This window comes from Myxocyprinus asiaticus, chromosome 19, assembly GCF_019703515.2.
Source record: "Myxocyprinus asiaticus isolate MX2 ecotype Aquarium Trade chromosome 19, UBuf_Myxa_2, whole genome shotgun sequence".
NCBI classification, from domain to species: domain Eukaryota; kingdom Metazoa; phylum Chordata; class Actinopteri; order Cypriniformes; family Catostomidae; genus Myxocyprinus; species Myxocyprinus asiaticus.
The window spans coordinates 33,155,629-33,169,667 of record NC_059362.1 but is presented as its reverse complement, the minus strand read 5'-3'; the positions used below and the strand labels follow the sequence as shown (position 1 = coordinate 33,169,667).

Here is a 14,039-nt window from a genome sequence, read left to right as displayed (position 1 = left end):
AAGTGAATGGGGCCAAATTTTTGGAGGGTTTAAAGACAGAAATGTGAAGCTTATAATTTTATAAAAACACATACATCAATTCTTCTGTTAAAACTTGTGTATTATTTGATAGGTAAAGTTGTTTAAATCATCATTTTTACAGTCGTATTAGGGTTTTAGGGTTTGTTGACATTACATCATCATGGCAACGAAGTTGTTAAATTGTCTATAACTTTACACAGAAAAGTTTAGTAAGCGATTTTATGACACTAAAATCATGTTGTTCATGTCTTGTGAGTTTGAAATAGTGAGTATTTTAACGTTTATACTGTAGATTGGCCCCATTCACTTCCAAAGTAAGTGTTTCACTGTAACACAAATGCTGTCGATTAAGCTTAACTTGTATGAACCCGGAATATTGCTTTAGTAACACCATGTATGTGCTGAATGATAATGAAATATACATCTAGAATATAATTAATTCTTCCATTATTTTCATTTAAAGAGAGGATTTGATTGATTTCCTTTTTTAATTGAATTGAGTTTTTTTATTTATTTTTTTTTTTTTATATATATCTCTTCAGTTTATGTCTAGAGGCATTTAAAGCACATTTTTAAAAAATCCTGAAATTCCTTCTCTTTCTCTCCGCTCACTTACAGACATGCACTTCACACACTCGTGCTACAATCCTGATGACTAGGAAAGTTATTTCAGTCATATATACACAGAAAGCACAGTCTTACATGTCTTTTGAAGTAGTGTTGTGTTTAAACATTCTTTATTATGGTTTCTACCATGTGAGTATTTTTATTGAAATATATTATTATGACCATAATAATATAGTATATTATTATTATTATTACCATAATCAGGAGAAAATTGTGCATCCATCATGTAAAGATGTATATTACAGTTAACAAGACAAAACATACAAAAAGGCCAATCACAGCTTGTATGTTTTGTCTTGTTAACTGCTTTGCATGATGGATGCAAAAACAAATGTGCGTTCTCAAAGCCTAGTCGGACCGCCCCTTAAGAAAGTAAATTCCAAATTTCCCCTAAAATATTACAAAAATTCTAATTAGATTTTAATTTAAAGACATTATTTCAGGATGGGGGAAAATGTAAAAAAACATCTACATTTTTAAATCGACGTTGTCTCCTACATCCACAAGAGGGTGCAACAATAAAATATAAACCAATCAGCATTTGGATTGTTTATTGCAAAGAACATATCTGACTGTTAAAATGATGAAGTCAAATGATTTAGCCAAATTCTTAAATATTGAGTAAAAAAGTAAAACCGTAAAAAAAGTAAAAAAAATTAAAATAAAAACGTTTCAAAAGACTGTTTTATGTTAACTTAGTGTTGCACAGTATCCTATACCAGTGCCTTAGCACTACCACAGACTCAGCATTTTATACCGGAGGTACCACAGTGTTTTTTATTAAATACAGTTGTTTGTAAGTGCCTAATGCTTATGCAGCGAGATGCTGATAAAAGAGAGCAAGGCATAGTCAAAACATGACCATCAAAGACCTTCACCTCTGGGGGCAGTTCACTCCGAACTCGTCCGTCTTTTTCTATGTAAGCATATACTAGTCGGACGTCTTTGACTGATGCGTCGTGTCTCGCTGTTTTTTTTCAGCGTCTTGAGCAGTAATGTTGCATTTTTTTTTGACACCATGTCAATTTAAAAGGAAATTTAACTTTTTGAGTGCGTCTTGAGACACTCTCGTTCTGTTTTATTCATTGCACTGCGCCTGTTCTAGCCCAAGAATGTAAGTCATCATCAGTGCTCGGCACACATCCAAAGTGTGCATTTTGGTATTATATTCAATGAATAAATTGAATATCTTAATGTGTTGTGCTATCTTGTCTTGTTTAATGTGCTGTAATGAGTTGTACTGTGCTCCTCTATGTTGTGCTGTCTTGTCTTGTGTGTTGTGATGTGATGTGTTGTACTGGGCCCTGCTGTGTTGTGCTGACCTGTCATGTGTGTCATGATGTGCTCTGCTGTGTTGTGCTGTGATGTGTTGTGCTGTGATGTGTTTTACTGGGCTCTGCTGTGTTGTACTGTACTCTGCTCTGCTGTGTTTGTCCTGTGTGATGTTGTGTTGTCTTGTGTAGTGCAGTGTTGTGTTGTGCTGCTGCTGTGATGTGTTGAGCTGTACTGTGCTCTGCGGCGTTGTGCTGAGTTGTCTTGTGTTGTGCTGTGCTTTTCTGCCTTGGGCTGTGTTGTCTTGTGTTGTGCTGTGATGTGATGTGATGTGTTGTAGTGTGACCTGCTGTGTTGTGCTGTACTGTGTTTTGCTGCATTGTGTTTTGTCTTGTCTTGTGTTGTGCTGTGCTGTATTGTCTTTGTGTTGTGCTGTGTTTTCTTGTCTTGTGCAGTGTGTTGTGCTGTGTTGTACTTTGCTCTGCCCTGTTGTGCTGAACTGTGCTCTGCATTGTTGTGCTGTGTCATCTTGCTGTGAGGAGCAGTTTACTCCTGTGGGGGCAGGGTTGAGGGGGGGCGTGGTAGGTTTCAGTAAGGGTGGTACCCATCATGTGGCTAGTACACAGCTACTAATGAGAGAAGAGCCTCAAAACCACAGAGTTAGTCTCTCTCTCTCTCTCTCTCTCTCTCTCAATTCAATTTAAAGTACTTTATTAGCATGATTGTGTTTACATACTATATTGCCAAAGCATTAATACACAAAACAGATAATGACAAGACAAATAATAATAATAAAATAGTAATAAATAACAATAAAAATAGAATTAAAATAAGGTGCCAGGTAATTAATAAAATAAAATAAAAACTATAATAACAATATACACTATACAATATAAAATAAAATAATCATTTAACAAGACATTATGAACATAAGAAAAATAATAATAATAATAATAATAATAAAATACTGTGACTGAATTACATTAAGGTAGTAATTGGTTTCTGAGGGTGTGCACTTCAACAATGAATTTTGCTGCAACTGATGCATGATTGTCCTCCCCCAGTAACACCTGCATTTGTTCTGTTTCTGCTGAACTGGAAAACTGTGGCATGAGTTTTGAGAGTTTGTCAAAGTATTTCTCTCTCACCTCTGTAAATTTCTCACAGTGAAGGAGAAAGTGTGTCTCTGTCTCGACCTCACCAGTGTCACAGTGAGCACAGACTCGTTCTTCCTTTGGAAGCCATGTTTGTCTGTGTCTGCCTTTTTCTATGGCCAGACTGTGATCACTGAGCCTGTATTTGGTGAGGATCCGTCTCTGTTTTGGAACGCTTACAGTGTGGAGATATTCTGCCAGATTATACTTTCTCTTTAGAGCCCGATAACATTTCAATTTGCTTTCATTTTCCCAATGGTCCAAATATGAATTTTTGCTTTCTTTTATGATTTGGTTTATTCTGATTTGGTTTTGTTCAGCAGTGCTGGTCTGAAACTGGTGTTTGTTAGTTGTTAGTGGGTTTGTGACTTTCAGAGCCAGCTGACAAATGGGACTGGTTTTAGGCTTCAACTCTTGGGTTTTAAGGGCTTCATGTTGCAGTGTGTTAGGGGAACTTGAATTTAAGTGTGTCCAGAATTTTAGGGATCATTTTTCAATATGTATAATTAGGGTTTATCTGCCTAGTTCGGCCCAGCATGCATTAGCAGGTGTTCTCTCTCTCTCTCTCTCGTTCTCTCTCTCTTGCTTGAGCGGTACCCTTGCTCTCTTGCAAACATACTCTTATTCACTTTCTATCTTGCTTTCTCTCTGACTCCACAGTGGCCTGTTATTAGTGGTGCTATCAAAGAGCATTCTGGGAAACTGGATAAACAACAACTGCACAGCTACATGCATCCAAATGGGTCCAACCACTCCATTCATTTGAGCTTTTTAATCTTTTTCTAACATTTATTATATTTTAAAATTCCATGTCTTTAAAGCACCATGATCCAACATCCCCCTGCTGAAAAGTCAAGCACAGAAAAATGCTGGTTAACCAACATGGTCTGTTTGATAAAGCTGGTTGGCCAAAGAAAGGAAACTTGCTTGTCAAGAACCCTGAAAGGGACACCAGCATAGCAGCAACCCGTACTGAGGACCAGAACCCTAAATACAACATACAGCATACTGGTGACCAGCAACGTTTCTCTTTTTAAGAGGGCCCTGGCTGTTTCCTTTTGGTTATGGAGATTTGAATTTAAGAGTTTGAATACAGATAAGCTTTTTCATAGTGTGCTCAGTGAGTAAGTTCTAGAGCTTGTGTTTTGGATGTGTTAGTGAGAAAGATTGTGTGTGTGTGTGTGTGTGTGTGTGTGTGTGTGTACACAGTAAGTAGTAAGTAAGCACTGGCCAAATAGCAAGTCACACACACTCCTCCCTTAAGTACAGTGTCTGCTTTGTATGCTACACACACTGAGCCTTTCAGAGTGAGAAACTCTCTCTCTCTCTCTCTCTCTCTCTCTCCCCCCCCAAACTCCAAAAAAGGTAACATTTCTACTCAAATCTTCTGCTACAATATTATCTCTCTCTCTCTCTCTCTCTCTCTCTCTCTCTCTTACACTGTCTCTTCCTCTCTCTCTCACTCTCTATCTCTCAGCCATGGCTCCAGTGGTGCCAGAGCTAAGCAGTGATATTGACACCAGTAACTTTGATGATGATATAAAGGATGATCCAGGAGGCACCGAGACCTTCCCTCCTCCCCGTGCCTTTGCTGGAAATCAGCTTCCGTTTGTGGGCTTCACCTATTTCAGGGAGGACCAGTAAGTGTGACAATGAGTTTTATGTGTGTTTGTGAGATGATAGATACTGACAGTGGAACAGTTGCTATTGATAGTGCTGTCTCATATTGTAACAGTTTTATGTAACATTATTTGTATGTTGCATAATATTGTAATTTAATATAACTGATGCTTGCTGAAAAAGGGTTCAAACAATCTTTCATTTCAATAAAACTGGACTTTAAATGGTTTTTGGACACCTTTGGACCAATTAATTTCCACGACTTTTCCAGATAATCTTGATTACTATAAAAAAATGTATGAGATTGTACACACAAAAAGCATTTTCAAGCCAATTTAATATTTTTGAGGTTGAAAAAATTCTATTCATGATAGAAATTTCACATGATTTTATCGATTTCCATGACCTCTCTAGGTCTGGATATCACAACTGAAAAATTCTCCAATTTCCTTGTTTTCCATGTGGGACTGTGGGAACCCTGTGAGATTGATTTCAGTTTAAAGGAATATTCCAAGTTCAATACAAGTTAAGCTCAATCGACAGCATTTGTGGCATAATGTTGATGACCACAAAAATTAATTTCAACTTGTCCCTCCTTTTCTTTAAAAAAAGAACATACAATGGATGTGAATGGGGCCAATCGATAAACGTTAAAATACTCAAGTATAGCCACAAGACGTAAACAATATGCGTGTTTACATTTCTTTAGAGTGATAAAATCACTTAAAATCCTTTTCCGTGTAAAGTTATATCCAGTTGTGCAACTTCGTGGCCATGATGTCCTAACTCTATAAACCTTATAAAATCCCAAAACCCAAAAAGCTCAAATAATGCACAAGTTTAAACAGAAAACTTAAACTTAGTGCTTTTCTAAAATTCTAAGCTTCACATTTCTGCCTTTAAACCCTCAAAAAATTGCCCCCAATCACTTTCTTTGTAAGTGCCTCACTGTAACCTCGATTTTTGGTTCTTTTTTTTTTTTTAAGAAAAGGAGGGACGTGTCTAAATAAATGTTTGTGGTAATCAATATTATGCCACAAATGCTGTTGATTGACCTTAACTTGGATTGAACCCGGAATGTTCCTTTTAAATGTATTCTAAAATAATGTACAAATAAAAAGACAGATAAATTAGAAAAAGTGATAGAATCTGGGAGGGAAGGAGTTCAACATTTAACATTTCAGACACTGCTGCACTGTTTAAATTTTACACAGGTATCTTGTTCTCTTCCACACATTCACTTACTCACTCACAGACCCACAGTGTAGAGCTGTAAAACTACAGCAAATCCCTGTATGGGCTGAAAGATGTGAGCAAAAGGCAGGATGTACAGTATTTTTGCTCATTAGAGGGTATGGTTATGGTAACTGTGAATGAGTGCTACATTTGTTCCATCACAATTCCCTCCTTTTTCCTTTGTCCATTCTCTGTTTCCTCCCTTGCTTTCTCAGTTTCTCCAGTGTGGCTGAGTGAAGCCACATGGGCTACTGGCAGAGATGATTGAAGAGTTGCTTTGTGATTTTGCTTTTGCTTTGAGATTTAGCTTTTCCTCCTCCTTTCATAACATTTCTCCTTCTCATTCCCACTCTCTTTCTAACTTATGCTCTGAGTTGTCTTTTTCATCTTGAATTGATTTATAAGGGTATTTTGCCGCTGAGTAAACAAGGAGATTGTAAGCTGTTCTCTTTCTCTCTCTGTCTTTCAGGCTGTTAACTCACAAACATAACGGTTCAGAGAAGGAGTATGAGATCTGCGGTGATAGTCTAATAGAAGAGCATGGTTTAAACCAATCTGAGGTACATATGTGTGTGTGTCTATATACATGTTTAGCAATAGTTTAAGGACCACACTGACCCTTCGCTAAGCTCCATCCCCGTAGGTTACTATTGCTGCCTTAGACGAGCTTTACAGAATGTCCCACAGGAATTAAATGGGAGATTTACAAGAATAGAGTAATGTTTAGTAAAATGTGCTCATAAAGTGGTAAACATTAAATGTATATTATTCTTGAGTGGGCTGGAATGAAGTGTGTCATTGCAAAGCATTTTTGTCTCTGCTGTTTTATTTGAAGAAATTGTCACTATTATAAAAGGCAACAACTTTTTACAATTTATTTTTTTATTTTTTTATTTTTTATTTTTTATCTTTTTTGATAGTTTAACTAAAATTCAGTTTAAAACTATCCAAACACACTGGCCTTTCATAGACTTACATGACAGCAGCAGTTCCCAAGGTTCCCACTGATCAGTAACATTTCAGTAATGCTTAGCGAAGGGTCAGTTGTTCCTGAAAGTGTTCCCATTTGGGGTCATTCAGGGATGTCCTCATTTGGAAAATCAATTGATAAATAAAGCATATATTTCTTTTGCTCTAAAAATGCAAAAAGTAGGGTTTTGGCTAAGTCTTTAGTAATTTTACTATTAAAATAATATGTATGTGATATGTTCCCATTTAGAGACTGTAAACATAAACAAACAAACCAGAGTTCTATTTTAAAAGCCTGAACAGAACTTATCATTAGACAGAACTGATTGGCATGCAAGACAGTGTGTTAACACTTTATTTTACAGTGTCTGTGTTACACATATTAAACGTTACTATGGTTAATTAGTTTAGCAATAACTATGTAAGGACAAGCAGCTCTACAAAATAATTACACAGTAAAAACATGTAGTTCATTAGTATTACTCAGTAATTACCTATGTAATTACGCAGTAACATGAACACTGTAAAATAAATTGTGACCAACAGTGCTCTGTAATATAATGAGAAGTGGAAAGTACAAAAGTAGCACTTAGATTTCTAAAATAGATGCACAAATTCTACTTATTCTGCAGTTTATTTCTGTTTGGTGCCATTACTCAACATAATTTGTGTGTTAATGAGTGTTTCTCCACAATCATTGGTTTTTGCTGCCTTTAATAGACAAGAAAAAAAATTGGCATCTGTATTTTTTTTCTTCACATGTGTTCTGTGCATTCCCTTAGTCCAATGATCTGCAAAGGAAGCTGATTAAGTTGGAGGGAAAAATTAAACATGAGATGCAGGCAAAGGAGGAACTGGAAAATAAATGCCGGTACAGATACTCATATACATATATTAACATGCTGTATATACACCTGGTGTACAGTGGATAATGTCTGGTTTAAATTGCTGGGAAATCCAGAATTGTGTTGTACTAGAAATGACAAATGCCAAAAACATACATCCCTTCACTTACATTAGACATAAACTGTGTTTTATCTCAACAGAACAGCAAATCAGCGACTAGAGAAGTTGTCCAAAGAGCTTGAAGAAGAAGTAAGATTCATTCTTAGGAGTGTCTTGTAAAAACATGGTTTGAAATCGAACAGAAACCAAATGCAGCTTTCCACAATTATTTTCATGAGATTAATAAAGTATCTATCTCTGTTTCCAAATGCTTTAAAGACCTCTCACTCTTTTTCTCTTGTTATAGATGAATGTCAGACAGAAGGTGGAAGACTCTCTGAGGGCATTGGAGAGAGAGAAAGCTTTGCTAAAACACCAGCGCACAGAGAGTATAAGAAAGGCTGGTCTGGAGACAGACAGAAAGCTTGTTCTTGAGAATGAGGGTAAGGACAACAGAAAGAACCACTTCACTCATTATCAGCATTCACATAGAGGCTTCATTTATTTAAACAATGACTAAACTGCATATTTACATCTTGTAGTCCTAATTCCTAAATAGTTCTGATTCTGATCTGATTCTAAAACCTGGAGGAGCAATTGCTTTTTTGAGCCATGGGTTCTCTATTAAATGCTGAATGGATTTTTAGAATAGCGTTTTACCATCTTCTATACCGGTCGACCTGCATTTTAGCTAGACACTAAGTTTCTGTTCTTTGACTTACCTGAGCACAGTCTCTAATGAACGCTGAGTTCTCAGTCTTTGACTTATCTAAGTACTCACTCTGTTTAAAACTGACTCTCTTTCCTGGTTCTCCAAAGAACTGGCCCACAATTTCCCCCTGATTTGCTCAGTACTAACTTCTGACATTCTCCCATCTAGAAAGTATTAGTTCTGCTCTGCTTAAGGCTGAATGTTAACATATTTGGGATTTCTCTGTCCTGCAGTGGTTAGCCTGAGAGAACAGCTAGCCGAGCTGAAGAAGAAGAACCAGAATTCTCATCTCTCCACTGAGAAGAACATTCATCTTGAGAGGCAGGTGGGTCCCTCAACACTGACCACAGAAAAATAACTGTTATTTAACCTGGCAACAAGTTACAGCATATTTGAAAACATTTTTAAAACATCTGAAAACATTTCTTTTAAAATAACTGCAAAAAAAATTTAATTAGAGGTAATTTTTTCAATGTTAAAATACTTTCCCCTATCCCATCTTAAGCCCAAATTATACTTCGATTTTGATGCTCAGCCTGTCAAAGATAATTAATTTGACTGTGCTCGCATACACAGGCGGTTGGCGCATGCATGCTACAACAGCTATGAGATACTGGACTATGTCTTTAGTCCTTTAGACACAAGTTATTCAAACGCAGGTATTTCCTGACCTCCTTACACACACGCTCTTGACGTGCACATCCACTGTTGTTGTTTCTACATTCAACTGGCGATTACATCTTTTTTTGCACTTCGTGAAAGCAACGGCTCAATTGTGAGTGTTGCCACCTTGTGGACCCATTAATTGAAGCAAAAAATTCCAGGCAAATGCGCATACTGTGCATTCAGAGTGTGCGCGGTTAGAAAAATCAGGCCGCACACATTCAATTCTTGAGCACTTTGTTGATGACTAAATTTGTGTCACGCGTCCTGTCACAGATGCCTAGCTTTTGTGTCTAACTGAAGTACACTATGGTCCTAATAAAGTTCCCAAAATGGTCTTCTGCTGTTGTAGCACATCTGCCTCAAGATTCAACATGTTGTGCATTCTGAGATGCTATTCTGCTCACTACAATTTTACAGAGTGGTTACCTGAGTTACTGTAGCCTTTCATCAGCTCGTACCAGTCTGGCCATCTCCACTGACCTCTCTCATCAACAAGGCGTTTCCGTCGGCAGAACTGCTGCTCACTGGATGTTTTTTGTTTTTGGCACCATTCTGAGTAAACTCTAGAGACTGTTCTGCATGAAAATCCCAGAAGATCAGCAGTTACAGAAATACTCAAACCAGCCCATCTCGCACCAACCATCAACATTCTGATGGTTGATGTTAACATTAACTGAAGCTGATTTTATGCATTGCACTGCTGGCACACGATTGGCTGATAATATAATCGCATGAATAAGTAAGAAACTAGTGGTGCAGAAATTACGCACCTCACCTTTACTTAAATAAGAAATAAAATGACATAGTAAAGGTATTGAGGTTTGTGGTTTAATAAGTGAAAAAAATCTGCCAACGATACAAGACAAAATACAATCAGTTTTAAGATACATTCTTAACATATTTTTAAAGAGTTTATATCTTATGTAATTAATCTCCACAGGTAAATTTATCTTGTTTTAAGGATTTTTAGATAGTTTTACAAGATACAGATTAATGAATGCAGTTCCTCATATGCATTGTTAAATAAAATGGATTCTTATACTGGTGAATTTGTCTTTAGTTGGAGGATGTGAATGCTAAGCTTCAGGCTGAGGTGGAGGAGTCGGAGAGGCTGAAGAAGGCCCAGGGTGAGGCATTGAGACAGACCCAGCAGCTGGAGGTCTCCCTCAGGGAGCTTCAGGAGCGTCTAGCCCAGCTGGAGAGCAGTAGGCTAGGTCTGGAACAGGACAAACTGAGCCTGCAAACCTCACTGGAGGTGGAGAAGCGAGAGAGAAATCTCGGCTCTGAGACCATCAATGACCTACAGAGTGAGTGCATGTGTGTATGCTTTGGTGAAGAATCATACAAAAGTAGCTGTCAGTAAACATCTGCCCAAGCTTCATAGAAGGAGATTGCATTACATTCTAGGGATCACACTTGCAGCCCTTTTGGCTTTTTGTCTGCAGACAGCATCCAAAATTAACTCTCACCATGCAGCAAATGTAAGAAAAATGGGCTTTGGTGAGAAAATACTTGCTAGTTGGCCGGTAACTTTATAAAGAACTGCAACATAATACATGATTTTAAGTAGAACTAAATAAAACAATAGTCATCCTCTCTCACTTATGTGACACAATTGATTCAAATCAAAGTCCTCTTGTTTTAAAGACCTTTTTTTTTTAAAAGACAACTTTTACCACAGTAAACCAGTTTTTCCTTTAATTTGTTCTTCTCAAGAACTCCATGTGGTGACACATTTTTGGAATTCCTTGCATTTAGCAACCAAAACAAAAATAAGAGGAACAAAATCACTGTGTGAGACAGGTGCAGTTTCACGGAGAGAGAGAGACTGGCTGATCTTGAGTACGCATGGAAAAAACTGCTAAATATTGTCATATATTGGACTTATATATTGCATATACTGTATACTAAAACTGTTTTTAAATAAATTACAAAATAATTTTTCAAGGCAAGTAAGAAAAAAAAAATCTCAATTCATCTGCCATTGGTAAAATGAGGCAAAAGTTACATTTTTGGCCCCTATGTGTGTGTGGATAAGATAGAAAAATTAAATGTTTATGTGCGAGCATGTAGCAGTCAGGTCCTCGCTGGGTTACACTGGGCTCTTGTTTGCTGGGCTGTGTTGTTGTGTTGGGGTGGAGCTGCCCGCAGAGAGGGTAAACATGAATAATGTTATTTTAAGGTCAGATGCAGGTAGCTGATGTAATGTTGCTTGATGGGTATATAAGCAGAGAAAAAATTATCTCCTGTTTTCCATGTCTCATTTTCAGTCTGGTCATTGAAAATAATTTATGTCTTTTATGTTCTATGTTTTTATGGACACTAACGTTAACTGGAATTCTTCACTCTTTGCCTCTTGATCCATCCATCTTTCTCTCACTCCTTCTTTCTCAGGTCTTGTCTGTGGACTGGAGGAAGAGTTAAAGCACATGAAGAATTCTCTCTTAAAGACTGAAGCAGAGAAAAGACAGTTACAGGAGGATCTTACTGCCATGGAAAAGGTGTGTGTGTTAGCAAGTGACTGAATTATTTACTCCCTCAGCACATGTGTGTAGATATGTGTATTTTTGTGAAACCTCACTGATGTTGTCTCATCACCCACAGGAGAAGAGCAAGCAGGAGATTGATCTCTCCTTTAAACTGAAAGCCGTTCAGCAGAGTCTGGAGCAGGAAGAAGCGGAGCATAAATCCACAAAAGCCAGATTGGCCGACAACAACAAAATCAACCAGTCCATCGAGGAGGCTAAGTCTGAGGCCCTCGAAGGTAAAATAAATGTTCAAGATTTGTGTGTCCTTAAGAATATCTTACAGTGGGGCTCAAAAATATAAGTCCACATTGAAAATCAGGGATGATTCAAAATCTAATTTAAAACTCAGTATAAACAAAGTTTTAGGATTATTTTAGCAAAAACATCAAACTGATCGACTAGCCATGTCATATGTTGTTGGAAAGCTCTCAAAGAGTAGAATCACAACTAGCCTTTTTCTTTTACTCACAGACAAAAATATTGTGAGTAATAGCTAGGGATGTGCGCAACGACTAAATTAACTGACGTTTAAACATAAATTTTGGAGTCGACTAGTCTAAAAAGTAAGAGCCTCAGAAAACAGTCAATAAACATTTTGCGACCCATTTAAAATACTTATTCTATTCCAACAATAGCCAAATCCGACACTAAATCCCACTGAAAAGGGGTATTTATCTGCGACGTGCTTGCCTTGCATTATGATCATTAAATATAGAACATGACACTTATTCATTGAATCAGTGTTAGCGAATATAGTCATATTTATTGAAAACAATTGAATGACTAGTGCAGGACCAATAGAGCAACCCTAATAGCCTGTTCTAAATGTAATTCACCAAGTTACTTAACATATTAAAACATTGTTGAAAATAATTAAAAGGTAAGCCAAATCTACGAGAGAGAAAAAAATTGTGTATGACTTGGCCTATGATCTAATATGACAACTGTTCGCTTAAGAATGTTAACCAGTAATGTTACGATGTAAAAAAAATAAAAAATAAAAATAGCTAGGATATAACAAAGGGGCCTATGTGAAATGTACAATAAATTTAATGTATTGTTCTAAACATGACGTGCACCTAGAATGAAAGATAGTTTAAGCAGTTAAGCAGTTGGCACATCATTGAAAATTGCCTTCTTGATCAGCAGTGTAAAAATAATTTGCATACCTAGCCTAAAATAGGCATTTCTAGGCTACAAACTTAGAGCATGAATTTTTGATGAGTAAAATTAACCAGTGTAAGACAGGACCTGTCTCACCTGATGCAGGAAAATATCTTGCAAACATGCACAGATTTAAAGAACTTAAATGTGAAAACATCCATAGTGACTTGCAAGGCAACTTTTTATCAGCTTCCTGCACTATCACCGTCACCGAAGTGATTTTCATAGATTCTTTACTCTTCTTCCGAGAGCACATTTTTCTGCAAGCGTGACGAGTGAGAGAGGAAAGAAGCATGCATGAAATGAAATGAAACTTTGCATATATCTGCTCTAGATATCCTCTTTTTTTAATAATTGTATTATTAATTATATATAAAGTGCATCATTAACATGACAGTAATTTAAATGCAGCCTTTGTAAAAATATAAAGCCAAACATAAATGTGTAAAAATGTTGAACAGTTTAATGGAGAAAAATATTGACTGACTAGTTATTCCAGTGTCTTTGATCTTTGACATACTGTACATGTTACATGTAAACAGGTGTTGCTTATATGCTGAGTTTTCACTTATAACTTCACAAAAAATAAACAGAACGTAAAATATTCTGAAATATATCACAAAACTTTATTGGATTTTTATACTGAATACACAAAAATTATCGGAAATGATGTAGTATGTTGGAACGCTAAACCAATGTACTGTCACGGGTTGAAGCAGAGGCAGCACCCAAATGCAGAGTGAAAAAACAAAAGGATTTATTTATACAAAAATAAACAAAACCAAACAAAAACTACGCCATAGGGGAAAAACACAATCCAGGCTTGGAGCCCACTGAAGCTGGGCTGGGGTAGACGAGCTGGGTACAGGAGTGACTGGAACCGACTAGGAACGGAAACCATAGACGGGACAGACATGAACGTGAAACAAGCACAAGATGAACTGGCACTGGACAGCACACAGAGGAGACTAAAATAGGGAAGGAAATCAAACAGGTTAATGGGCAGGTGTAACAAATGAACAAGGAGGCAGGGTATGATGCAAGACTGAGAGACATGCAGCAACAAAGAAACAAAACAAAGCCACGTGCTCTCACAAGACACAAACACCCGAATGGCATGAGCGC

At 37.0% G+C, this 14,039-nt stretch overlaps 1 protein-coding gene across 3 annotated transcripts in view; it reads left to right on the top strand.

Moving 5' to 3' along the window:
• The window catches only part of LOC127410351 (rho-associated protein kinase 2-like), a 55,844-nt gene that overhangs the window by 20,722 nt on the left and 21,083 nt on the right, over positions 1 to 14,039 (top strand). For all 3 annotated transcript variants that reach the window (XM_051645564.1, XM_051645565.1, XM_051645566.1), the window contains 9 exons: positions 4,552 to 4,714; positions 6,400 to 6,490; positions 7,682 to 7,770; positions 7,946 to 7,994; positions 8,152 to 8,287; positions 8,790 to 8,881; positions 10,283 to 10,529; positions 11,617 to 11,723; positions 11,827 to 11,986. In XM_051645564.1, the coding sequence (XP_051501524.1) occupies positions 4,552 to 4,714; positions 6,400 to 6,490; positions 7,682 to 7,770; positions 7,946 to 7,994; positions 8,152 to 8,287; positions 8,790 to 8,881; positions 10,283 to 10,529; positions 11,617 to 11,723; positions 11,827 to 11,986 (1,134 nt within the window). The remainder of the gene's footprint in view (positions 1 to 4,551; positions 4,715 to 6,399; positions 6,491 to 7,681; positions 7,771 to 7,945; positions 7,995 to 8,151; positions 8,288 to 8,789; positions 8,882 to 10,282; positions 10,530 to 11,616; positions 11,724 to 11,826; positions 11,987 to 14,039) is intronic.